Here is a 26,946-nt window from a genome sequence, read left to right as displayed (position 1 = left end):
GCCTTGTGGCACCTTAGAGACTAACACATGTATTTGGGCATAAGCTTTCGTGGGCTAAAACCCACTTCATCAGATGCATGGAGTGGGAAAAAAAACAGTAGGCAGGTATATATACACAGCACATGAAAGGATGGGAGTTGCCTTACCAAATGGGGGGTCAGTGCTAACGAGACAATTAAATCAAAGTGGAAGTGGGCTAATCTCAACAGTAGAATACCAAGGGAGGAAAAGTTTCAGAGTAGCAGCCATGTTAGTCTGTATCCGCAAAAATAAAATGAGGACTTGTGGCACCTTAGAGACTAACAAATTTATTTGAGCATAAGCTTTCATGAGCTACAGCTCACTTCATCGGATGAAGGGAGGAAAAATCACTTCTGAAGTGGTAATGAGGCCAATGTAAACAGGGTGGCCCATTTCAAACAACTGACAAGAAGGTGTGAGTAACAGTAGTAACAGGTGAGTAACACCTTCTTGTCAATTGTTTGAAATGGGCCACCCTGTTTACATTGGCCTCATTACCACTTCAAAAGTGATTTTTCCTCCCTTGGTATTCTGCTGTTGAGATTAGCCCACTTTCACTTTAACTGAATTGTCTCATTAGCACTGACCCCCCACTTGGTAAGGCAACTCCCATCCTTTCATGTGCTGTGTATATATACCTGCCTACGGTTTTTTTCCCCCACTCCATGCATCTGATGAAGTGGGTTTTAGCCCACGAAAGCCTATGCCCAAATAAATTTGTTAGTCTCTAAGGTGCCACAAAGACTCCCTCTTGTTTTTGCTGACACAGACTAACACGGCTGCCACTCTGAAACCTTTCCCAAGTAGAGGACCTACACTTTCCTTCATCTTTCTCTTGCTCCTAATGTATTTAAAGAACCTCTTCTTATTGCCTTCTATGTTTCTTGCCAGGTGGCACTCATTTTGTGCCTTTGCCTTTCTGATTTTGTCCCTACACAAATTTTCTGATATTGTGCTGTTCTTTTGTACTCCTCAGCAATGTGACCATATTTCCACTTTTTGTAGGATTCCCTTTTGATTTCCAGGTCATTAAAGAGCTCCTGATGGAGCCATGTTGACCTCAATGTTTTTCTTATCTTTCCTTTACATTGGAATAGTTTGCAGTGGTGCCTTTAATACTGTCTCCTTGAGGAACTGCCAGCTCTCCTGAACACCTTTTTCCCTTAGATTTTCTTCCCACGGGATCCTATCTACCAGTCCTCAGAGTCGCTTAAAGTCGGCTTTTTGGAAGTCCAGTAGCCTTGTTCTGCTGCTCTCCCTAGACTCATGAAATCTGTCATTTCATAATCACTGTTACCCACATCGCCTTTCACCTTCAGATTCACTACCAATTCCTCCCTGTTGGTCAGAATCCAGTCTAAAATGGGTGTCCCCCTGGTTACTTCCTCACTTTCTGGAACAAAAAATTGTCTCCAAGAACTTATTGGAAACGTTGTGTTTTGCCATATTACATTCCCAACAGAAGTCTGCCTCGTTAAACTTCCCCATTACTACTGGGTCCTGTGTTTTGGATATTTCTGTTATTTGCTGTAGAAATACCTCATCTACCTCTGCTCCTGACTGGGTGGTCTATAGCAGACCCGACTAAGACATCATCCCTATTTTTTAACCCTTTTATCTTTACCCAGAGACTCTCAACTGGTCTGCCTCCCACCTCCTTCTGGACCTCAGAACAAGTGTCTATATCCTTTATGTACAATGTAAGCCCCTCCTCCCTTTTCTCCCTGCCTGTCCTCTCTGATCAAGCTATGCCCCTCTATACCAATATTCCAGCCATGAGACTTATTCCACCAAGTCTCTGTGATACCAATTAAATCATAATTTAGATTATGTACCTCTCTTTAATCAGAAAATAATAGCAAAGGAAACCCATGTTCTCTTTCTTACCTTGGTTCATGTGAGGGTCCGCTCTGCTCCAAAAGGGCAAATTCACAGCGCTGGTAAGTGTACTGGCTATATTCGATGAGGCCACTGACTGGGTTCTTCTCCTGACAGGCAATCAGCTTTTCTAAGGGCGTACACTGGAAAGCAGTATCAAACTGGGCAGCGTAGCTGGGAGATGAGGGGGATTCCATGATGCATCTCCACTCATCCGCCTGCTTATTGATGGCATTCAAGTCATCTGGAATGTCATCTGTGGCCCACTTGCCATTTTCAGAGTTGTCATAGTTCATGAAGCGGTATCTGGGCTTCCGGGCTCGCAGGCCTGGGTCAGGCGCAGTAGTGTCAGTCTGTTCTGTTTGCTCAGAGGCTTGCTGTCCATTCTTTACATTTTCTTCTTCTTCCATCTTTACCTCTGTGAAAGGCAACACGCTCTCCTGCAGATCTGGCTCTACGCAGGCAGCTGGAAACTCTGGCTCTGGGGCGGGAGGTGCCAGTTCCGTTACTTCATTGGCTTTTACCTTGATTTGCATCCGCTCCCGTTTCTTGTCAGTGAGGGACCATTTTGGGGGGGTTGTGTTCTCCTTGTGGACCTCTCCCAGTTTTTCCAGGGCACTGAGAGTGGCGTTAACATCCTTGGCCTTTGAAAAACCAATGTTTTTTGCAAGGTTGTATGCTGTGGAGTCTGTGACATTGAACAAATAGTTACAGATTTTCTCCTTGACTTCAGCCATGATGGGAGATTCGGTATTGTCTTCTGAGCTAACCGTGGAGCTTTCCTTTTCTTGACTCTCAGAAGCTGCGTCTTTGCAATGATTCCCGTCGGCGGTGGCACTTCCTTCGTGCGCGGCCCCTACAGAGCCAGATCTGTCTGCGATCCGCCACAACGGGGGGGTCTCTCCTCCTTTATGCAATTTACCTTCCTGGAGAAGTTTGTACAGATAATGATTGACTTCTTTCTTTCGGGTTTTAAGTTTACGGGTGAGTTCGTGAACTGTACAGGACTCCCCCCGCCTAAGCTGCCCTAAAATTGTCAAAATTTCTTGCTCCCTGTCTTGCCCAGCAACAGTCAGTCTCTGGAAACTCAGGTTGAAGTGGTCAAATTCCCTTTCTGATTTTCTGTAGTTGTACTGAGTTGGGGGATAAGACGGTAAACTTTGCGTTTGCTGACTGATATACGGGGGTCTAAATCTCCCAGCTGTGCCCCAGCTGTTGTGCCCACTCCCTCTAGGAATTGGTACAGCAGCTCGCGGACCCCTGATGTGTTGCTCTACTTGTGGCCTTTGTTCGCAAAATGGGTACAGGGGAGCTTCAGTGATTTGCCCCAATAGGAACTGTATCTGCTGGTTTCTCAATCTGTCGAGATTACCTCCCTGTGGGACGAGAGAGTTATTAAAAAAGGCTGGATTAGGACTGCAGTAGTTATGTTTTGGGGGTGTTTGATAAGAGCCTTTGCCTCGACCAAAACCTGTGTTCATAGCGTGCTGCTGGAATGCAAGTGTGAATCTGGGCTCTTGCACACCAGAAGAGAGGCAGCTGTGGTTCACTTTCCACTTGCACAATTGCTGCACAGCGGCCTGCCAAAAGGAAAGAACAAGGGTTCAAAACTCAATTACACTCCCAGAGGAGCCCAGAACTACAGTATGACCAGCCTCTCCACTCCAAGACAATGTATAACCATCTTCTTATCTAAGCTTGTCTACAAACCCTGTTGCTATGCTACTCATGCATGCCAGGTAAATGAAACTAACCAAGTGTTGTCCAAGTCCCTGCCCCAAACACAAAACTGACCTGAAAGGAATTCTGAATGAGCCTAACAATGAGAAACAACTTCATTCTTAAGACTCAGCACCCTCACTGGTTGTTGGATATTTCAGGCTGGCTCAATCATGATCATATTTTGCCCATCCATTGTGCCCTACATCTAAGGATCTCAGTGCGCTTTCCAAGCACTATTCTCCCATTTCACGTATGGGAAAACAAGTCCCAGAGAGGTCAAGTGGCTTGCCAAGCATCACACAGTGAGTCTGCAGAGATGGAAATAGACCACAAACTCCTAACTTGTGGCTCAGTCCACAAGAACATCCCTTCCTCCCTTGATAGAGTGTGACCTATACAGCTCATTCTCTCATTTCATGATGCTTTAAAGAGATAAGATACATGGGAACCAGATAGCGTAGAGGGTTGGTAATAGGATGCAGAGCCTTTTAGGGCTGCAGTTCAAATCCAGCTCACACCAGTCACAAACGTGGGAACATCATTTGATTACAAGTGAATTTTGGTCTGAGTGGTCAGGCTGGAACCTGGAATGATACATTCGATTTTTTAAAATTAAAGAAAAAGCTAGCCACTACTATTGATGGGATGCTCTAATCCTACCCAAGCGTGACAGCAGCCGAATGTGAACATAAAGTGACAGAAACCATATCCCCAACAGAACATTTACGCCCCAGATCTTTATAAGGGAACCTGCTCAGGAACAGAACTGATTACTTACACCCCCACACAGAAAGCGACCAAGTGGGGGATGTAAGTGGATAGATAATTACATCACCTTAAAAATAGGGAGAAAAACACAGGACACCTCAAGTGAGCTAATTAGTAAGTGCTTGCACAATGACTCAGCTCAAGAGTACCCCAGACACCAGCCACGCCACTTAGCATCAGCCTTATTGTGCAGAATCAAAGGCCATGTCTACACGTGCAGGCTTACAGCGGCACAGCTGTACCGATCCAGACACAGAGAGCTCGCTCATTGACATAATAAAACCAGCTCAACGAGCGGTGGGATGACAGCGCTGTCCACACGACTGTTTATGCCGGCAAAACTTATGTTGTTCAGGGGTGTGTTTTTTCACACCCCTGAGCAACATTGTCGACATAAGTGCTAGTATAGACATGGCCGACGTTCTAAGGCCATTTGAAATTTCACTTGCATTAAACAGTGTCACAAACAGCCCCTGCTTGCATTTTTTCCTGGTTCACCCCATACTGATACCAAGTGATGTGCTCCAGATTTTGAGTGCAGCAGGTAGGAGCGCTACATCTCCTTCTTAAAAAGAAAAGGAGTACTTGTGGCACCTTAGAGACGACCAAATTTATTTGAGCATAAGCTTTCGTGAGCTACAGCTCACTTCATCGGACGCTTATGCTCAAATATATTTGTTAGTCTCTAAGGTGCCACAAGTACTCCTTTTCTTTTTGCGAATACAGACTAACACGGCTGCTACTCTGAAACATCTCCTTCTTGTTACCCAAGAGTAGGAGCATCCATTTTCCTGCACACGGCCATCACAGTCCTATTAGTTACTAGGACAAACACATCTGTTCCACTGGCCAAGTTTAAAAAGAAATCCTTAGAACACACAACATGCCTGGAAGAGGAAGGGAGGGTTTAGAAGTTGCTCTTACCTTGTTGTTGCCCAAGCTGACAAGAACAATTCATTTAACTGATCAGAAGGTAAAGAACTGTTCCCAAACTGTGAACTATCGCCACTTCACCTCGAATGGTCCCTTAGAATATGTGCTAATTACTTATGCTAAACTATCTGTCTGATCTTGTACTTAGCTGTGACACTCTTACTGCCGTTCCCAGACCTGAAAAAGAGATCTGTGTATCTCAAAAGCTTGTCTCTCTCCCCAACAGAAGATATCGCCTGCCCCACTTGTGTCTCTAACCACAGACACACACTGCTAGGAGAAGTTGAAAGGCAACCGAAACACTGACGGGAGCAGCTCTTCCCTGTGCCAGCCAAACAGTCGCAGGCAGAGCTCACAAACGGCTGCTAGATACAGAAAAGCTCAGTACCTCTGCACTTTTTACAAACAACAGAAACAGGCTAATCACCCCTTCCCCTCTGCCCAGCATGGAGCTAACAACATAATCAGCCACTCGGTCAACTTAAAATGGCTCCAAGTTAAGTTTCGGTTTCATTTTCTTCCAGCTAACTCTCACTTCTCTGTTTTGCCTGGTGTCCTGTTTCACTGAGGGTTGGGCAGCCCTTAGCGCCCAGGGCACGTCTGTTCCATAATCCCAACAGGAGAGAGCAGAGCCTTTGTGCAGAGCCCACACATACACCCCCTTCTACCCATCTCCTGCTGCAGCTGGCTCTGGTTTAAAACAGTGGCTTACAAACTTTTTATCAAACTGTACTACGCAAAAACAACGAGGAGTCTGGTGGCATCTTAAAGACTAACAGATTTATTTGGTCATAAGCTTTTGTTGATACAGACTAACACGGCTACCCCTCTGTACTCTGCAGTGACTCTGCAGTCAGGAACTCTCTCTCATTCCTGGGCGCATTCCTGGTCCTCAAGACAGCTGGTTCTAGTTTCCCTTTTGTTAGAACCTGGTGAAAGAAAGGGTGTGCATTTCTCCACTCCACTTCCAAGTGGCAGGAGTGGGGGAGACTTGAAAAGGGCTCTTTGGTGGAAGATTTTGTTTTGCAGGAATTTAAAGCCATAAATCAGATTACTGAGAACATTCCTCTCTCCGTTCCCAGGACACTCGCACCTGTGTTCCTGAACTGTGGTGTGAAGCTGACTAGAGTCTGGCAGGGATGCTAGGGGCTGAACCGCGCTCTGACTTCCCCTGTGGCCTTGAGGAAATCGCTTCTCAAGCTATGTCTACACTACATCATTTACAACTGCGCTGCTGCAGCACTTCTAGTGAAGACGCTCTAAACTGACGGGAGCCAGCTTTCCCGTCAGCTTAATACCTCCTGCTTCCGTGAGAGGCGGTAGCTACGTTAGCAGGAGAAGCTCTCCCGCTGACACAGCACAGTCTACACCGGCGCTTAGGTCAGTGTAACTTATGGTGCTCAGGGGTGTTGATTATCCACAACCCTGAGCAACGGAAATTATACCAAGGTAATTTGTAGTGTAGAGAAGGGCTAAGAGCTTGATTCCCTGGCTGTATAAAAAGGTTACATGACTCCCCTCGCTGACAGGAGTGTTGTGAGGATTCATTATGTATTGTTTGTACAATGCTTTGAAGGTAATGAGTGCCAAGACCATTAATGACATTTGTAGTTTTTAAGGGCATGTCTACCCATACAGCACTGCAGCACGTCTGGTGAAGTCACAATAAAGCTACTTCTTGTCCCTGATGCGTACCCTGGATTGCCAGCAATTTCAAGAGCCTGGGATTCTGCCAGCCTTTCCTTTGAGGAGGCAGTGGATCAAGTGGACAGAGCACTGGGACGTGAGTCCAGAGAACCACTGACCTCCTGTGTGACCCTGGGCAAGTCACTTCCCCTGTCTGTGCCTCCTTTCTCCCCTCCCCCACACCCTTTGTCTTGTCTATTTGGACAGTAAGATGTTTGGGGCACTGACTGTCTCTTACTGTCTGTATGCACAGTGTCGGCTCTGATCTCAACTGAGGCCCCTAGACACTACTGTCGGCAGCCTCTCTTGCAGAGACCCCCTAGGGGGGTGCAGAGGAATGTTTGGAGGGAGCGAGACGGAAGCGACACCCAGCTCTGCTCCTGGCCCAGCCCCGGCCACCAACCCCTCGCCCAGGGCACCGGCTGCGGGCCTGCACTCACGGCACTAGCTGCCAGCCCTGCTCCCAGGTCTCTGCTTCCAGATGTGGCTGCTGGCCCTGGCCCTGTCCTGCCCCAGCCCCCAGCCTTGGCCCCCTTACCCAGTCCACGTGCCTCTCCCAGAACCGGGGGGGGGGGGGGGAGAGGGGGCGTGCACTAGAGTAAGGGGGGACATGAGGTAAAAAGTTTGGGGACCACAACCCTATTGGCAACTGTGGGGGTGCAGAAGAGTGAGTTTTATTTTCCCTCTACAATTTATTCATTCTTTCCCCTTCTAGTGAGCAAACAGACTGGCAAATGAATTTTTCTCTTAAATTATTGAGAGATGGCAGGCACAAAGGGACTGTCACCCCAGCTCAGTGGTCCATCCATTTTGTATCCTGTGTGACATCAGCCTAACCCTGCTCTCAGTAACCCTGATCAGCTAAACAAGGGTTGAAATTTCATCCTGACCACAGTTTATGCTCTGAAGCAAGATCAATGGCCCTGGTAACTTTACCTTAGCTAGTGTAACGTTAAGTGTTTGATATTCATATAAACATCTAATCTTGTTTTAATCCTGCTAAACTATCTGAATAAATATTGTCCCAACAAGTTCTGCAATTTAATATTGATGTAAAAAATGTTCTTTTACCAATTGTAAGTATGCTGCTTTTTAATTGCATTGAATTTTTCCTTGTTGTGTTAAGGAACCAAGTGAAAAAATGAAGCCTTGCAACAGATATTTATAAATTACTCTTGGGGTGGAAAGCAGCTACATCTCCCTCTCTGGATTAGGAAAGGCTCTCTTTCACAGTGGAATGATGATGTCTAGGGCTCTCCATCTATCTCCACTCCACTTCCTTCCAACAGCTGGCCCAGCCAATCGCTAACCTGCCACCTGCTCAAGTGCACATCATTCTATTCCCTCAGCAACCTGGGGGAACTGTTCATCTCTCCTGCACCATCCTGCCTCTGAGCTGATGTGTTTGGTGCTGAGGGAGGATGTGCTAGTGAATGAATGTGGTCACATGGCAGTTCCTCATATGGGCATTTCATAAGAAAAGAGCATGAATTTCTTCAAATCAAAGCCCTTTCCCAGCCTTGATCCCACACCACCATTCTTAATTACTTGACCTGCTCCTTTAAGCACACCCCGGTGACATTAAATGTATCTGCCCCACTTAAACTGATCTGTGCGCCCCACTGCGGGGCAGTGCATGTGTGAAAACCCAGGAACATGCTCCTTCCATCATAGATAAGTATATCTGGGCTCCCTCCTTCCATCATAGGTAAGTATATCTGGGCTACCTGTGGGGTGCAGGGAGGGAAATGAGCAGGGGAGGGGTGCCATGCACCAGGGAGGGGGGAGAATGAGCAAGGGGAGGGGCGACTGAGCAAGGGGAAGGGTGCAATGCACTGGAGGGAATGAGCAAGGGGAGGGGTGCCAGGCAGGGGGAGGGGTGCCATGCACCCGGGGAGGGAGAGGCAAGAGCAAGCACGGGGAGGGGTGCCAGGCGGGGGGAGGGGGAGGCAAGAGCGAGCACAGGGAAGGGTGCCATGCACCCAGGGAGGGGGAGGCAAGAGCGAGCATGGGGAGGGGTACAAGGCGGGGGGAGGGGTGCCATGCACCCGGGGAGGGGGAGGCAAGAGCGAGCACGGGGAGGGGTGCCATGCACCCGGGGAGGGGGAGGCAAGAGCGAGCACGGGGAGGGGTGCCAGGAGGGGGGAGGCGTGCCATGCACCCGGGGACGGGGAGGCAAGAGCGAGCACAGGGAGGGGTACAAGGCGGGGGGAGGGGTGCCATGCACCTGGGGAGGGGGAGGCAAGAGCGAGCACGGGGAGGGGTGCCAGGCGGGGGGAGGGGTGCCATGCACCCGGGGAGGGGGAGGCAAGAGCGAGCACGGGGAGGGGTACAAGGCGGGGGGAGGGGTGTCATGCACCCGGGGAGGGGGAGGCAAGAGCGAGCACGGGGAGGGGTGCCAGGCGGGGGGAGGGGTGCCATGCACCCGGGGAGGGGGAGGCAAGAGCGAGCACGGGGAGGGGTGCCAGGCGGGGGAAGGGGTGCCATGCACCCGGGGAGGGGGAGGCAAGAGCGAGCACGGGGAGGGGTGCCAGGCGGGGGGGAGGGGTGCCATGCACCCGGGGAGGGGGAGGCAAGAGCGAGCACGGGGAGGGGTGCCAGGCGGGGGGAGGGGTGCCATGCACCCGGGGAGGGGGAGGCAAGAGCGAGCACGGGGAGGGGTGCCAGGTGGGGGGAGGGGTGCCATGCACCCGGGGAGGGGGAGGCAAGAGCGAGCACGGGGAGGGGTGCCATGCACCCGGGGAGGGGGAGGCAAGAGCGAGCACGGGGAGGGGTACAAGGCGGGGGGAGGGGTGCCATGCACCCGGGGAGGGGGAGGCAAGAGCGAGCATGGGGAGGGGTGCCAGGCGGGGGGAGGGGTGCCATGCACCCGGGGAGGGGGAGGCAAGAGTGAGCATGGGGAGGGGTACAAGGCGGGGGGAGGGGTGCCATGCACCCGGGGAGGGGGAGGCAAGAGCGAGCATGGGGAGGGGTGCCAGGCGGGGGAAGGGGTGCCATGCACCCGGGGGGGGGGAGGCAAGAGCGAGCACGAGGAGGGGTGCCATGCACCCGGGGGGGGGGGAGGCAAGAGCGAGCACGGGGAGGGGTGCCAGGCGGGGGGAGGGGTGCCATGCACCCGGGGAGGGGGAGGCAAGAGCGAGCACGAGGAGGGGGCTCCCACGCCCCGGTGCTGCCCCAGGCCCCCCGCAGAGCCTGGGATTACAATGGGGCCAGGGCTCCCCGCCCCTCCCAGCGGCCTCCTTACCCCCCTCGGCCGCCGCCGCCGCCGCCTCTGTTGTGCGGAGGGAGACCCGGCCAGGAGTGATGACGCGCAATGCACGCGACCCCCCCCCCCCCCCGCGACGAGCGGAGCCACGTGCGGAGCCCAGCGGTGCCTCGCTCCTGCTCGGCGCAGCGGGGCCTTCGGTTCAGAGCCTGCCCCAGCCTGCGAGGCTCCTGTTCATGCAGCCCGGGCCGCTGGGTTTCCCCTCCTCGTCAACAGGGAGAGTCCTGCCGGGAGAACAGTCTAGCCAGAAGCACCCATCAGTAAGACCCATGTGACTTGGAAGACTCCCCCCGCAACAGATCTCCTCCAACTACCCTCCCCACAGTCACCACCGCTCCCTTAATGACAGACACACAGGCCCTTCCAGCTAGATACGCTTTGGGGAAAATCCCTGTTTAAGTCAAGACCAAAAAGTCATTCTCACTGGGAGAAACAAACCTCACAGCTGCTGGCTAAGTCTCTGACTAAAAGAGAGAGGGACGATGCAGAAGTGCCAGCAGATTTCACTGTCCCATTCCCAAACCAACTTAACATGCCCTTTACAAAGAGCAGGAATAAATCCCCTTCTGTGTCCAGCTCGGCCTCCTTTCGCTGTGGTTCAGATTCGTTTTTGTTTCCCCAGCTTGCTTTTACTCTCACTTCGATCCCACAGCTCAGTTTTTTTCACAGAAGAAGTGGAGCTTGGGAGGCAAGCGACACCACAGATGTCTTAGCTACCACAAATTACTGTCTGTATTGGGCCACTCTCATTACCACTTCAAAAGTTATTTTTCTTCGCTTGGTATCCTGCTGTTAATTGATTTATCTCCTTAGACTGACCTCACACTTGGTAAGGCAACCTCCATCCTTTCACGTATTTATACCTGTTCCTGTATTTTCACTCCATGCATCGGATGAAGTGGGTTCTAGCCCACAAAAGCTTATGCCCAAATACATTTGTTAGTCTCTAAGGTGCCACAAGGTCTCCTTGTTGTTTTTGATAATACAGAAGTTAGAGACGGACAAACTCTCAAGACACATCTGGTCTTCCCCCAGTCCCACCACCAGCCCTGGGTCAGTGCAGCAGTTTCCCTGTTCTCTGACATGCTGAGCACCAGCTCTCAGCTATGTATTTTAGGAAGCCCATTGTGTTTTGTTCTACGTATCGAGTAATTTAAGAATGATCAAGTTACATGAGTAACAAATTATGTGCAGTGTATATTACTACACACAACTTCTATTTGTGGTCACCAACATTAGTAGCCTTGGAAATAACTGCTGATCTAGGCCTCAATCAACATATACCTATATTCATCCTCAAAAGGAGTCAATATCTGATTATTTCACTATGAACAGATGTGTTCCTCTAATTAGAAACTGTCTTCATTCACATTTGCTACTGAAGCTAACGGACTCACCAAAGAACTCATCTGTCTTTCAGACCAGCCATCATTACTGAGGATAATAATGCTTTGCTGGCTCACAAAGGTGTTGTGAGGAGAATTCTTCAGTACCTGAGTGCCTCACAAACATGACAGTGATGGAGGCCACAACACTATCTAGATAGGAAAAACATTTTAGCCCTTTTAAAAAGCACATGCCATATAATCAGTCCTATACTGCCACCATCTGTTCATTTTGTAGTTTAAAACAAAAAAAACACAATCTGAACTTTAAAAGGACCATATTCCATTGCAACAGGTAACATTTAGCTAATCTGTGTCTCCAAAAGGTCCACTTGAAGAGAGAGGTCCTGGTTTCCCAGCCAAACACTGTGCTTGCTTCCTGAAAGCTTCCACATCAAGTAGAAAGTGACAGTATCTCCCAGTCTTTTCAGATCAAAATAACCGTGTTGGTGCCTACGAGTTTCCATTACTTGGATAAATACCCTAAGAATAAGACAGGATAGACAGCACGTTTCCAGGTGGTTGCCGCTCACTGAGGAATGCACTCCTTGGAGCATCTTGTATGGCTATCATGAAACAAAACTTTGTAAAATTGGGTATGTAAGTTTACCTGACCTTTGTAACACTGAAAATCAGGCCCTGGATCTCCATGACAACCAGAAATGCTGAGCATCCAACATCAGCAGTCAAAGTCAGTGAGAGCTATAGGTGTTCAATACTTCTGCCCCAAAACTCTGTTTGGGTTCCCCATACCCTGTTAGCATTCATAAATTATAGGTCTGTTACATTCATGAAACCAAAAATAACTCCGAACAAATCAGAACAGTTCTGTACATTCGGGAAGATGGACATCCTCTGCTCCCATCTCATAAATCAAACTCTCCCCCAGGGCTTTAAACTCCAGGCCTTCCTTTCTATCCCAACCAAGCTAAAGATCCACTCACGCCCTTGCCTGCTAAGCTCACTTGTACACCCCAACGGAAAAAAATCACTAGTCTTCCATGCGTCCTTTCAAGATGCTGGGGACCTTTGAGACAAGAAGCGTCACGTCCTCCCTCTAGGTCTCTCCGAAAAGCACCCTCCTAGGCCGTGTAACGGGGGACTCCCACCGCCTTTCTGAGGGCGGACAGGCCTCTTCTCCCGCAAGGTCCGCGCAGGAGCGCGGCGGGGGGCGCTCCGGCCGCCCGGGGGGCGGGGACGGGCGCGCTGAGGCAGGCGGCCGCCGGCCGGGACACGCCAAACGCCGCGTTAAGCTCCCCCACGCTAGCGGGGCAGGAGACTTAACGGCACCAGACGATCCCCTGGGGGGGCTCAGCAGGGGGAATCCGGCCACCCCCGCCCCGCCCCGCCCCGGGAGCCCCGGGCAGGGGAGGCGGAGGCCCCCAACGGCCAGGTCCGGGGCCGCCCCACGGGAGGCCGGGCGGGAAGGGAACCGCCGGGTCCGGCCGTTGGGTTCGCGCCCCCCTTGGAAGCGGGTTTCGGCGGCGCTGGGCGGTTGGGGACGCGCCTGAGGCGAGGCGGGGCGGGGCGGGGGCGGGCGCGGGGGGGTGACTGGACGAGCCCCCCCCCCGGCGCGTGCTGCAGAGCCCGGGGGGGGGGACGACACGAGCCCCCTCCCTAGATATGGCCCCTCGCTGGCCACACCGCGCATGCGCCCCCCCCGTGCAGCCTGACTGCGCACGCGCTGCCTCGAGGCGCTTCCCGCTTCTCTCCCCCCCCCCGCGCGCTCCATCCCCCGCCCCGCCCCGCCCGGCCCGGCCCGGCCCGGCCCGGCCCGGCCTCTCACCGCTGCGCCGCTGCCGTCCCGGGACGCGGGAGCCGAGTGGCTGCGGGGCGCCGCCTGCTCCGCCTTCCCCTCCCCCCGCCGGAGACCCCGCTCTCCTCAGCGCCGCGGAGCCTGGCGCGGGCCGATGGCGTCACAGCGCGACGGGGGCGAGGGGCGGGCGCTGGGGTAAAGCACGTGACCCCGCGTGCACCAGGTGATCTGCCCCGCAGGGACCCCGCCTCCCCTCAGAGACCCCCCCCGGGAACAGACCCCGCCCCCTGGGGACCCCCTCTCTCCCCTCAGAGACCCCCCCCGGGAACAGACCCCGCCCCCTGGGGCCCCTCCTCCCCTCAGAGACCCCCCCCCGGGAACAGACCCCGCCCCCTGGGGCCCCCCTCCCTCCCCTCAGAGACCCCCCCCGGGAACAGACCCCGCCCCCTGGGGCCCCTCCTCCCCTCAGAGACCCCCCCCCGGGAACAGACCCCGCCCCCTGGGGCCCCCCTCTCTCCCCTCAGAGACCCCCCCGGGAACAGAGCCCGCCCCCCGGGGTCCCTCCTCCCCTCAGAGACCCCCCCGGAACAGACCCCGCCCCCTGGGGCCCCCCTCCCCTCAGGGACCCCCCACAGACCCCCCCGACACCCCTTCCGCTCAGGGACCCCCCACAGACCCCCACCGACACCCCTTCCCCTCCAGGACCCCCCCACGGGACCGCCCCTCCCCTCAGGGACCCCCTGGGAACAACCCCATCCCCTGGGGCACCCCTGACACCCCTTCCCCTCAGGGGTCCCCAAGGAACAGACCCCACACCCTGGGGTACCCCCTGATGCCCCCTTCCCCTCAGGGACCCCCCCCGGGAACAGACCCCGCCCCCTGGGGCCCCCCTCCCTCCCCTCAGAGACCCCCCCCGGAACAGACCCCGCCCCCCGGGGTCCCTCCTCCCCTCAGAGACCCCCCCCGGAACAGACCCCACCCCCTGGGGCCCCCCTCCCCTCAGGGACCCCCCACAGACCCCCCCGACACCCCTTCCCCTCAGGGACCCCCCGGGGAACAGACTACCCCAACACCCCCTCTCCTCAGGGACCCCCCGAGAACAGACCCCACCCCCTAGGGCACCCCTTCCCCTCAGGGACCCCCTAGAGACCCCCCCTGACACCCCTTCCCCTCCAGGACCCCCCCACAGACCGCCCCTCCCCTCAGGGACCCCCTGGGAACAACCCCATCCCCTGGGGCACCCCTGACACCCCTTCCCTTCAGGGGTCCCCCAGGAACAGACCCCACCCCCTGGGGTACCCCCTGACACCCCCTTCCCCTCAGGGACCCCCCACAGACCCTCTGACACCCCCTCCCCTCAGGAACCCCCCTGGGAACAAACCCCACCCCTGGACACCCCTTCCCCTCAGGGGTCCCCCACCCTGGAACAGGCCCCATCCCCGGGGCACCCCCTGACACCCCCTTCCCCTCAGGGACCCTCCAAAAACTGGCCCCACCCCCCAGGATACTCTCCCCTGGAATGCCCCTGGGATATTTCCCCTTCCCTTCAGGCCCCCACCATCCCTGGTGGATATCTCTGTTCCCCGCAGGGATCCCCCCTGGAACGGACCCCAACCCCTGGGATATTTTCCCTTCCCTTCGGAATCCCCCCACAGGAACAGACCTCCCCAGGATACCCCCTCTTTCCCTGTAGCTCATGAGACATCCATCCGTTGATGGACAGGCTTCCCCCCACTGCTGGGTGCCATCTCTGAGGTACCGAAAAAGGGACGTGCGAGATGATGCTGAGCCCAAAATATTGGCCTGCTGGGAGTGTGTAGTGAGCGTCCCGACAGATTTCCCAGGAGAGCGACTTCAGAAAAGGGATGATCCTGGGCAAACCTGGATAGATAGCAACCCTACGCTCCTCACTCCCACAGTCCACAGCACTCTCCTACCCCCCTTCAGCCCCCAGGGGAATGCGCTCGCCTCCCACCCAACTGGAGCCTGCCTGGGGTTGCATTCCCCCCGTACCTCAGAGGTGTGCTTCTCGCCTTCCTCTGCTGCAGGGTCCGTGCAACGTGACAGGTTAACAAGCTTTTAAAACTGTCAGATGTTTCTTGGTCTTTCTCTGGAGTCTCAGAAGTGAGGGGTCATCAGCGACACTGAATGCACTAAGGATGCAGATAGGGATCAGACATTTGCATGAATAAGAACATCCACAGTTACATCAGATAGGATCGACGTGTATAAGGAATAGAATACCTCTTGGGGCAGGGTATGAGCTACACAATGGGCTTCTTTGGCCTGTGTTATGCCGGAGGTCAGACTAGATGACTGTAATGCAGTGGTTCTCAAACTTTTGAACTGGTGACCCCTTTCACACAGCAAGCCTCTGAGTGCAACCCCCCCTTATAAATTAAACACACTTTTTTTAATATTTAACACCATTATAAATGCTGGAGGCAAAGCGAGGTTTGGGGTGGAGGCTGACAGCTCGCAACCCCCCATGTAATAACCTCACGATCCCCTGAGTGGTCCCAACCCCCAGTTTGAGAACTCCTGCTGCAATGGGCCTCCCTGGCCTTAAACTCTGTCAAAGCCAGTTGCTGTGGCCTACGAGGAAGTCTACAAACAGACTATGTTTGTAATTATCTGCTACGTGGTTTCTTGCTGCTGATCCAGAGTTCTGCAGAACAGGAACTTATATCTCCTCTGGCCCCTACCCTCTGTAATCTGGATGTTTCCTCCTTTATTGAGGTCCAGGCTGGGGAATGTTGCAGTCTATTCTCCTCCCCAATCCCTGTTTAAAAGGCAACTTCCATCCTCCCTTCCCTGAACTTCTGCCGATAGATGCCCCAGTTCGGGATGTGCCTTTCTCCCTACCCTTCCTCTTCTGTGAGACCGATACCTCTTCTCCCAATGTACAGAGTCACACACTGGACCTTTGACTTTTCAGGGGCAGATGGGATGAATAAATGTCTTTATGGAGGATAGGGGGCCAGCATCTTCTCATGAACCATCCCTGGGGTTCAGAGAGAGTGTCATGAGATTCCAAAATCTCATCACACAAAGCACATTCTAATGATTTGGCATCAATGTGTCATAATGTTTCTTAAAAATGTTATGAAATAGCCAGGAGAAATGTAGGCCTGTAAAGTGGGCCTGTACTCAGCCTGAGGGATCAGACAGGGAGCAGCCTTGGATCTAGTGCTGGATACGAGGTTCAGTCCAGCCTCATGTATTAAATAGCGGTATAGCCCTGGGTATTAGAGTGGTTGCTCTCAGGTTCATCCTTCTCTGTGGGAGCCTGCTTTACTGAGAGGGATAATGTTGGACTGGAAAACTGGGTTATCTCTTGAGTGTTTTTTGAAGAGGGCCATGGGAATATTCAATATTCCGGAGAGCGTAGCTCTTCCTAAAATAGAGTCATTTAGACAATAAGTGTGTTTTACTTATAGGTGTCATCCATTAGGGCAAGAAATAGACATCTTGGCAAGGGGCCATTTCACTTGTGAGTAGCATGCACTCTTCTCTTTAATAGCGCACACTGGCTACAAGACGGCTTTAGGAAGAATGCACTTTCATGAATATTTTATTTACTGCTGAATTGAGTGAATCCTAATATTGAGGGACAGCCCAGAGGAAAATGGCATCCGGGCCTGACCTGCCTTACTCCTCAATAGACAAAGAAGCAAGATTAAAGTTTTGTGGATACCCAACTGCCTTTAACTTCCAGCCAGACATCTGCTACAAAGGGAAGAAGGGACCCCACTTCAGCATCTCCACTGGAAGGGTTGCGTAATGGTCAGTCTGGGAGAGGGAAAAAGTAATAAGTGCAGGCAGCTAATGAGGATTCTCCCTTGAATTAGCTGGTTGAGTTGCTAGTTTTGGATTCAAGGGCCCTCTGACCTTGCATTGCATTGCCAGCGATGTTAGTAGTCTGCAAAGTTCAGAATGCCCCCAGCTCCAGCTTCAGTATGAGTAAAGGCTGCTCACGGCCTAGGTTAGAGGCAACAAAGTATTCGGAGGGAAGATGCTAATGAACTGTCGGCTATCTCTAATTTCTATAGTTCCCCCTCTGCACTGAGCAGAGAAGAGCTGATGCTGCTGATTTCAGTTCTTAATAAAATTTCTATTTGAAAAAACAAAACAAAATTAACCACACCATCATTCTTTTCCCCACGTCACTTTCCAGGAACATGGAGGCGGACTCATCCATCCTGATTAAAAAACAGCTTCATCTCTCAAATACTGCGGATTCTCCATCTCATAAGGTGAAACCCCTCTTAATTGTATTAGTATGAAAACGAGTGGCATAGAACAGATTGTTCGTGTCTGTTGCGTTCTTTCTTTCCTGTAAATAGTTGTATGTAATTTACCATCTGGCAAGGAGATCAAAATATCTAGACAGCAACTACTTTGAACACAGTATGAGTAGCATGAAGTGTAATGGTGTAAGGTATGGGTTTTCCACCTGAAGGGTAAAGTGGTCAGTGTAATGTTTTTGACACCATGTCATGTTGTTGTTGGTTTGCATGGGTATAACTGGTAGGCAGTAGTTGCACTTCACAAGTAATTCAGACAGAGAAGGTAAAGCCGCAGTTCTGCATTGTGTGTGGCTGGACCCCACACCGGAAGCTCAGGAATCCGCTGCGTAGAGCTCATTGCAGGACTGGGGCCTGAGGCAGTAAGCAGACTTTACTGGTAGCTTCGAAAAAGAATTGCATTACAGCTAACAGTGAGCGTTTTCCTAAGCACTGACAGCATTTTCATTCAGTTTAATAGAACTTGTATGACTATCTGTAGGAGCTCTGTTTGGTGATCCTGGTAAATTGCAGTCAGCACCCTCTGGGCAAGTCATTAATGTGTCCTTGGTATGACTGTAAAAAAACCAGTCATATAGAAATGTAAATGTAATGAACCCATCATTTTTAGACTTTGTAACTCATAAGGGCACATTGATGCCCCAATGCTGCGAAGACTTACATGTGTATTTAACTTTGCCACCAGGAGTAGGTCCACTGATTTCATTTGGGACCATGCACAGTAGTAAAGCTAAGCAGGTGCATTAGTCTTTGCAGGATCAGGACCTTGTGCTTTAGACCCAATGGAACTCATTCTCTTCCTTGGCATAAAAAAATGAAAGCGAAGGTTCTCATGTGACTCGGGGGGCTGGGGATCTGAAACAGACACCACGTATCATGAGACTCATGATAAAATTACAAGAATTGGCAACACTGGCAAGTGAGGGGTAAGATGCTCCCCTTCTGATGTGGGGGGAGGGGTAGATGGAGCACTTCACACCCACTTTGCACTGGTGTAAGTCACTCCACAGGATGCAGGGCAGGGAAGACTCAAGCCCTAGATCTGTTCAGTTTTTTATTGCTCGTGATCATTCTGTAAATTGAAACAATCTTGATTAATTTAGTGCTTATTTGTTATTCTTAAACCCAACAGAGCCTCTCTTTCCCGCACAGGAATGATCTATAGTCGGCCTTGGAATAATCTGTGCTAGGAATTATGGGGCTATAGACCATTATGCAACGTAGACATTTACATCCAACGAGTTTCAGCTAATCAATGGGAGCTCATCCTTAGGTCTCCTTATTTATGGAAAATTGGCTGGATTCCAAACTCCCTTCAATAGGAATGCGGCTCACTGCTCTGCAGATTGCAAGTTGCCAAAGTCACATCTTTAATAACTGCCGTTTTATCTATTTAATTTTAAAAGAAACCTTAATACCCTGTTTCTGAGTAGCAGCTGTGTTAGTCTGTATTCGCAAAAAGAAAAGGAGTACTTGTGGCACCTTAGAGACTAACAAATTTATTTGAGCATAAGCTTTCGTGAGCTACAGCTCACGTCATCGGATACCCTGTCTGCATCCTGGAGTTGTAACGACAAACACTCACTTGTTATTTGGGAACGGGCTGGGCGAGTGAGTTTATACTGGAGATAAGGAGCTTGCCTGGGGCCAGTGTTTAATAACTGATTAATGGGTCGGAGTACAGAGAAATGTGGGCACAGTATAGTCATTGAGTCAGTAATTACGGTGGGCTGTTTGGCAGCCCTCGCAAACTGGTGGACATTGTTGAAGCACAGGAAGACAACGTGCTTTCATTTCATGCTCTGCATTATCTGCTGAGATTCAGCAAGTGCACCCGGCCGAGGGGGACATGGGGCTCAGTCAGCCCTTGGCTCTGTGAGGGTGGGGGATCCGGGGCTGGTTTGCTGTAGTTCTATGAAGTGCTTCTTCCCTGCTTAGTCCTTCCTCCTGGGAGATGGAGAGCTGGGTCCAAGTGGTTTGCTCTCCTAAAAGGTTGCAGAGAGCTCTCCAGAGGCCACACGGTGGCAGCATTTGCTCAAGAAGCAGCTAGGCAAGGAGATTCTGGAACCTGCAGCTAGGGTCTGATTGCGATGTATTGCTTTTCTCTGTAGCACATGTCCCCCATCCAACTTTCTGTTCTAAGGACAGTTCTAGTATAAGGCTGCCGTTCCCACAGAGCTTCATTTTAAACCGCTTTCAAGGACACTGGAACCTCCATTCTCTGCTCCTGATGCCAGCCTGTTCTCACCAGGCAGAGAAGGGCTGGTGGCCTTGATTTGTAGTGGCCCTTCTTTTTGCTCCCCGAACCCAACAGCCTATGTTTTTATTTAAGATGAATGGATTCCTGGGGTGGGTGGTGCTGGATTAATAGCCCTGGAGTCTCCTCGTTACCCATGGAACAGGTACAAACTTCTCCCACGCCCATGCACTGTCTTTGCACTGGGTGGATCAGCTCAAGATAGGATCAGTTCTGGCCTCCTGGCAGAGGCTCCCAGCGAGAAGTAAGGGGGTTTTGTCACATAGCGCTAAAAACTAGACTGATGACACTCCTTCATTTCACATGGCCCCACAACGGGTAGCATTGGCTTCACTTGGGGCCCATGCAAACCAGTGACCTAGACTGGAAAGTCTCCACATCCCATGTGCCTTCAGTTCCCCTTTACATTTTTTTAAATATTTGTTGTTGTTGCTAAAAGCCTTGTGACAATATCACAGTGTGTGAGTGAACAGACGTCCATCAGGGTGTGTTAAAGACGGTACCATTGTTCCAACATGAGCATGGGACGATTAACAATCCTGCCAAGCAAAGTGTCACTGGTACACGTCCATTACATTAGCACAAGACACTAGTGAAATGACAGGTGAATGAGCTGGTATGGACCATTAACCAAACAACGTGTAAACTGACTTGTGCACGTGCACTGGGAGGTAGGTTGCACATGGCAACGTACCACCTGGTCTGCTTGTCCTGTGCATGAAGAAGGCTGCGTCCCCCTGGGTTTGTCACGAGGGTTTCTGCTGCTTTGTCAGAACTGCTGTCTCCGCACCGGAGGGGAGAGGGCTTTCATTCCTAAAACGTGGCGGGAAGGCAGCTCACTTCCACCTCCTTGTCCCTTGCTAATGTCTAGAGCGGGGCGGGTTTCCAAGCTTTCTGGTGGGTCCCAGAAATGAGCTGTATTATCTGGGGCATTGTACACGCTGTTCCTTTCAGGATTTCTTGCTGTTGAATGAATGATTGAACCTGAGCTTTGATAACACTGAGGCAGCTGCCGTGGCTGTTCTCCAGGGAAATGTCAGCAACAATTACGCATCTTGCTAGCTCCGGGTGTGGGGAGGGAGGGAAGCCAGGCTCCGGGGAGAGCAACCACGTCTGTCCAGCTGTTGGTTACACACTTGCCTGGTCCGACAGCGTGATGACATTCTCACATTTGCACAGCTTGCCTTTCGTCTATTAAAGTTGCGCCATTGCAAAGCAGGTGCGGATGCTGCAGGGGGATCAATTTCAGGAGCTGAAATCCAGGAGCTCCCCCATCAGCTATAGCAGTGGAAGGTGTTAGCATCCTTAGGGCTGTTCCACAAGGCAGTACGTCTTAGTACAAAGAGGCATCGGAACATTTTGATTCTCAGGCAGTATCCCTGGCTGACCATCCCTTGACGTATAACACCGGCTAAGCTGCAGGCATAGCCAGATCCAGCTTGGGGTTTCTGCAGGGCAGGCCAGGGCTGTCCTTATCTGGAACCCAGAAACGCCTAACTGAATTTAGTCTGTAGCATTTATAGGATGCCAGTCGTTGTAGTAACTAGTTGGCATGTCCTAACCCGCAGTGTGCTATCGTGAACCACGATCCCAGGCCGCACTGTGCGAGGAGGACTGTAGTCATGCTGGGCTGCCCTTCGGTTTTGAAGAGGAGGGTGCCCCATTTTTATGGAAGTCAGGTGTGGGCCTCAGCATAGGCTGCTGGTGAAAATATTCGTCACCCCACATCGTCCGCTCCTGGCCTGTGGGCCTGGGTCCCGCTCCCTGCTCCAGCCTCTTGCCACTCAGATTTGGAGGCGCCCACCACAGTGGCATTTGGCATGTATGTCTGTGTGCAGGTGAGGCCCTGCCCCTGGGGGAGGACCTCACCTGCCCCTGGGGGAGGGCAAGGAGTCTCCTGCCTCCCCTGGGATTCCTTTCCCCTGCACAATCACCTGAGGATCTCCCTGCTTTCCCTGGGACTTTCATCCTGTCCCACCAAACCTTCCTGGGAAGTGCAGCTCAGGCCCCCTACCGGGATTCTACCCACCAGGAATCCAGCGTGCAGGTGGGGCCCTCCCCCTGCTACACCCCATGCCCTCCCTGGCCCTGGCCCTGGCAGATATGGGCATTACCTGCTGAACTGGGCATCCACGTGGGCAGCAGGGTGGCTCAGAAAACAGACGGGGGAGGCTGAGCCCCCTCTGGCCCTAGCCACCTGCTGCCTATGGGCCGTGGGCTCCTGGCACGTGGCCGGCACGGGTCTCATTTGGGGATAACATGGAGGCTCTGCGATGGCAGTAGCTGTATTGTCTTGGTGTTCCAATGGCTAAGAAGAGTTTTGCTCATCTGGGCCAGGTGGATACCACACTATTTAGTGCTGCTGCTTTCCATGGCAAAGGAATGTTTAATATTTCCAGAATATTCTGTCCCAGCTGAGCTCTGTCAGGCTGTCACTCAAGAGCATAATTACCAAGCTCAGGGCAAACTGGTAAGAGCCAGCGCACAAACCCCAGACTGCCTGGGGGTTCTATACTTAGATTTCACCAAGCGTAAACTTTCCAGGCACCATAACAGCCTAAATATGGAGTCACTGGCCGTCCCCTCGGGTCCTCTGCTCTGTCACGCCACCTGCCTTTGTGATAGATGGTCCCTTATACCAAGTATCACAATAATGTTCAAGTTGCTCCCAGGCCCCAGACCAGTCACCTGCCCTAGGTCCGTTGCACTTTAGAGCTCACACCAAAGGCAACACTTGCAGCCAATCCTATAATCAACTATGGAACGATTTGTTATACAAGAAAAGGAAATGAGAGTTCTTTACGAGGTTAAAGCAGGTAAACATAGATGCACACAAATGAGTTCCAATGTTAAGCTTCAAAAGGTACTAAAAGCTTCTATAATAAGCAAGCTCTGTTTTCCTTTAGGGCTAGTCCAGGCTAAGCATGGGAGAGCTGTTGCTTATGCCTAATAATCCTTACACCCCTGGAGTCCAAGCACATAAAGATGCAGTTCCTCCTCGTTAGGGGCTTTTTTTCCCTTTCCCCCTTTCTGCTTCCAGTTGCAAACTCAGCTGATGGAGGAATTCACTTGCAAGTCTCATCTTCATGGGGGAAGAGGAAAGGTAAACAACAGACTTTGGTCCCTTTTAATGTTCCACTCTGGTCCGTCTGGCATTGAGGGGCCTTCTTGGTCGGGCAGGACAATGAGACCCATTGGAGGCTAGCATTTCACGCTGGTTAATGTTTCTCTCCTGTCTGGTGATTTACACAGTTGCAAAGGCTTATGATACAAATGTTCAAATCTTACCGTGTAGTGTGGGATACAGACGTTATAAGTGAGATTAATGCAGACAGCAGCTCACAAGTGTTCAATAAAGTCTAAACACGAAACACATTCTTACCATTCTAATGCCTGTTTTAACACGGCTAACACAGAGGTCAGCCAGACTGTGTATTTGTCAGTGTTCCGTGGAGACATGGGGAGCTTGGCATGGCTGGCACCAGGTCTGCCAGCATCACAGACTCCTCCTTGTAATATCCAGGCGCACTGGGCAATGGCCTGGGTGCGTGTGCATCGGATAGGAGGTTGAGTGGGGCTCCCTGGGGAGGTGTCATTGTTCTGCAGGAAGGGTGGCCACGCTGTTTCTCTGGCAGCGCCGGTTATTGGGGGGATTGGTGGTGAAAAGTGGGTCAGTGTCGCCCCTCCGGATTACTGTACCTGACACAGCAGTTCCTGGAGGGTGAATCAGTTACACTAATGACCCTCCCTAATCCCAGACTTCATTCAGCTTTCCAGTGTGTGTCAGCGTATGCTGCATTAATATTCCATCCTGCATTTAGTCTTGAGCAATAACCGTTCTCTCAGGCTCCCCTCCCACCGTGTGCAGGACGATCTGTCGGAGGAAGAGCGCCGTACTCTGCATTCAGAGAGACTGAAAGGGAGGAGTTTAAATTGAGCCCTGGAGTGAGGGTGCTTCTGGCCAAACCTGAATCTTTCTCAGTGTGACCTTCTCTGCTTTGCCAGCGGCACCCCACAGCTCCCTTCTCCAGGCTACTCTTTATGGTTTGGACACCTGCCCAGGCTGCTGAGCTAAGGATACACGTCTGCTCTCACGCCCACAAGGAAGTGAGATAATAACAAACCAAAACAAAACTCCTTCCTTCCAGATTCCTGATGTGACCTGTCTTATCTGTGCACCTTCTGGACTGTCAGTTCTTTGGGGCAGGATCTGTCTGACCTTTACTTACAGATAGCTATGCCACTGGCCGGAGACTCATCCTCAGGGGTGTGCCTCTTTGATTGCAGTGCAGCTACCCTGGGGGAATGCAGCTCACTGCTCTTCACTCCTGTTCTGAGCCATCTGCCAGGGCCCAGCGCCATCCTCATTTAAATCTGCTTCTGCCCAGCAGGGAAGACACCCAGCTCTGAATTTACCCAGACTAGCCACAGTATTTGCCTGGTATCATCCTGAAGCTCAGCTGAGTGAATTCCCCGCACCTGCCCCATCATATTCCTCAAGAAACTTCAGGAACCTCCTTGAAAGGCCAGGAGATAGGTGGCCCTCGTCTCTTCACTTGTTCATATTTATGTAGCTCTGGAGAGCTGAGAGACGGTATAATGCGTTTGTCTAGCAAGTGAAACACTAGTGCATCTGGGCCTCTGAAAGGGCGTCCCCACATAAAGGAGTAATTTCTGCATCCCATGGGAGCCTATTACACCTTGCTCAGGACTCCCTTATTCACTACAGATTATCATTTTGTAATGATAAAGCCAACAGGAGGAGCCGAGACGTGGATCAGACAGTGATCTGTGCAGATGGAGAGGCAGGGATGGAGATAGAGATGATAAACGGATAGAAAGATAGCTGTTTGCAAACCTCAGAGACTGTGTACGGTACTGTAATTGGATGGCCTGAGCTGATTTCTTTGCATACAGCATTTTTTAATCTGAGGGAGAGAGAGAGAGAGAAATACGTATTGTTTCTTTCATGACTTCCCTGGGGCAGCAGTGGCACATTGAGGGAAAAGAGAAGGAGAAGAAAAAATAGAGGCACCAGGTGGCTGAATATCTAGCAGCTTAATTGATTTCTCTTTGATGCGTATAAAGCCTGTTGCTCCTGACCAACATCCAGTGCCAGCTTCAGAGCAAGCCGCGTCCTCCAACGGCTTTGGGGTGGCTTGGTGTGTGTCTCGGGGAGGCAGGGGTCAGAGCTGGCAGATGGAACATTGCAGGATTAAGGACACCAGTGTGGAAGTGGGCTTGTTCTGACACAGGAGGAGGGGTCATTTTGCTGCCAGCTGCTTGTTGTTCTCCACCATTCTGTCTATCTGGTCTGGTCTGATCTGTTTCCTGCAAGAGGTTGACCCAGGCGCCCAGAGCAGATTCCTTTTATCCCCCTCTCCAAAGGACCTCTCTCTCTCAGGCTTGGTCAACACTATGAACGTACATTGGTAGAGGCCCGTCTCTTGAGGTGTGAGAGAGAGAACTACACCGACCTAACCCCGGGTGTAGCCAGCACTAGGTCGATGGAAGAATTCTTCTGTCAGCCTAGCTGCCGTCTCTTGGGGAGATGGATTACCCATGCTGGCGGGACAGGCCCTCCCGCTGGGATAGAGAGTGTCTGCACTGAAGTGCTACAGCAGCGCTGCTGTCGCGATTTGAGTGTAGACGTAGCCTTGTGACTCTGGGAACGGGGCAGATCCCATGGGACTTGCATCTGAATTGCAATTTTCTCTACATGCTCCTCTCCCCATCCAGCCCTCCAGTTTTTTTGCTCAGAGGGGTCCTGAAACTTTTTTCTGCTGTAGCTTGTGGTGGCAGGCTGGAGAAAGCAGAGAGCCCCTGCTCTGGAGCAGAGCACAAGAGGAGAGGCAGCTCCGAAGGAGGAGAGGGATGGACATGTTGAAAGGAGCTTAGTGAAGGACAGAAAAATGTGATTTCTTTTAAATCCAAGGGCCATGCTCTGCTCTGGTCAATGCTGATGTAAATCTGGAGAGACTCCAGCTGAATCACTCCAATTTACTCCCGTGTAACTGCAATCAGCCCAAGCCGATTCATTTGCCTTACTGTGCCTGTGGCTGTTACCTTACTGTCTGCCAGTAATCATTCGGTGTCGGGGGGCCAATGCGTGTATGCGACCAGGTTCACTGAAGTCAGGAGGTTACTTCTGCTTCCACTGCAGTCCATGGAGAGCTTTCTGCTCATCCCCCACCCTCAGCAATATCCAATGTGATCTTCTATTTCTCTTCAGTAGTGGGAGGAGTGTCTCTGTTCTTGGTGGGTGCAGAGATGCATCATGCACCCATTCCATCGCCTGCAAGGTGGGGGATCCGAAAATAACTGCATTAGTCATGGCAGTGCCTAAAAATCCCTGAGGAGCTGTGGCTGTGTCACTCCCCAGCGTAGCGAACGGGGCCTGCCTACCTTAGTCCCGCTGCACTTCTTTACGAAGGATTTCCCAGTTACAGTAAGGTGCTGTGACACAGCTGTGCTCTGGCAGGTAGATTACCTCTGTGTCCAACCATCTTCTTAATATTTCACCAAGGGGGTTGTGTGGGGTTTCTGCCAAAAGCTAAGAACTGGCTGATTGTCTTAGTTATTGAGAGGGGTTTGTACGGGAAGCAGTTTTAGAGCTGTGTAATGTGCAGGGTATGGTGTTCCAAATTGGTTAGGTGTAAACCGGGCACCTAAGGAGGGGGAGCCTGAGAACTGACCCAATCTACATGAGAACCGTGGATAGCCATCGACTGAGCTAGTTGGTGTTTACTCTCTTGGCCAGATGCAGGCTTTGGTATTTGCCAAGACAAAAGAACCCCAATAAAAGTCTCTGAATGGGGAGCCCTGGGTCCTGGGACAAGAGTCTATAACTGTATAAGAGAAGAAGAAAGAGGACAAGGGGAATCACTCTGCCAGCGGGGTTGTCTCATCAGTGGTGAATCCCAGCTTGCTAGACTGGACACGCACCGTTTAGAACTTATTTGGGTGAG

At 51.8% G+C, this 26,946-nt stretch overlaps 1 protein-coding gene and 1 long non-coding RNA gene across 9 annotated transcripts in view; one reads left to right on the top strand and one right to left on the bottom strand.

Moving 5' to 3' along the window:
• Nucleotides 1–13,586, bottom strand: part of ADAR (adenosine deaminase RNA specific) — a 28,949-nt gene extending 15,363 nt beyond the window's left edge. Inside the window, exons 1-2 of one of the 7 annotated variants that reach the window (XM_043535129.1) lie at nucleotides 13,445–13,586; nucleotides 1,909–3,275 (exon numbers count right to left, since the gene is read on the bottom strand). In XM_043535129.1, the coding sequence (XP_043391064.1) occupies nucleotides 1,909–2,636 (728 nt within the window). In that variant the 5' untranslated portion in view covers nucleotides 2,637–3,275; nucleotides 13,445–13,586. Of the gene's footprint in view, nucleotides 1–1,908; nucleotides 3,480–5,313; nucleotides 5,832–10,252; nucleotides 10,424–12,273; nucleotides 12,715–13,444 lie in introns of those variants that run through there. The other 6 variants (XM_037883376.2, XM_043535127.1, XM_043535130.1 and 3 more) reach the window with 6 other exon arrangements.
• Nucleotides 13,587–14,871: 1,285 nt separating this feature from the next.
• The window catches only part of LOC114021300, a 67,539-nt gene continuing 55,464 nt past the window's right edge, over nucleotides 14,872–26,946 (top strand). Inside the window, exons 1-3 of one of the 2 annotated variants that reach the window (XR_005223049.2) lie at nucleotides 14,872–15,481; nucleotides 16,938–17,200; nucleotides 17,592–17,670. This is a non-coding gene — a long non-coding RNA (uncharacterized LOC114021300). The remainder of the gene's footprint in view (nucleotides 15,482–16,937; nucleotides 17,201–17,591; nucleotides 17,671–26,946) is intronic. The other variant, XR_003565917.3, reaches the window with a different exon arrangement.

This window comes from Chelonia mydas, chromosome 24 (assembly GCF_015237465.2).
Source record: "Chelonia mydas isolate rCheMyd1 chromosome 24, rCheMyd1.pri.v2, whole genome shotgun sequence".
Lineage (NCBI taxonomy): Eukaryota > Metazoa > Chordata > Testudines > Cheloniidae > Chelonia > Chelonia mydas.
The sequence above is the reverse complement of the archived record's forward strand: the minus strand, read 5'-3'. Positions and strand labels throughout refer to the sequence as shown.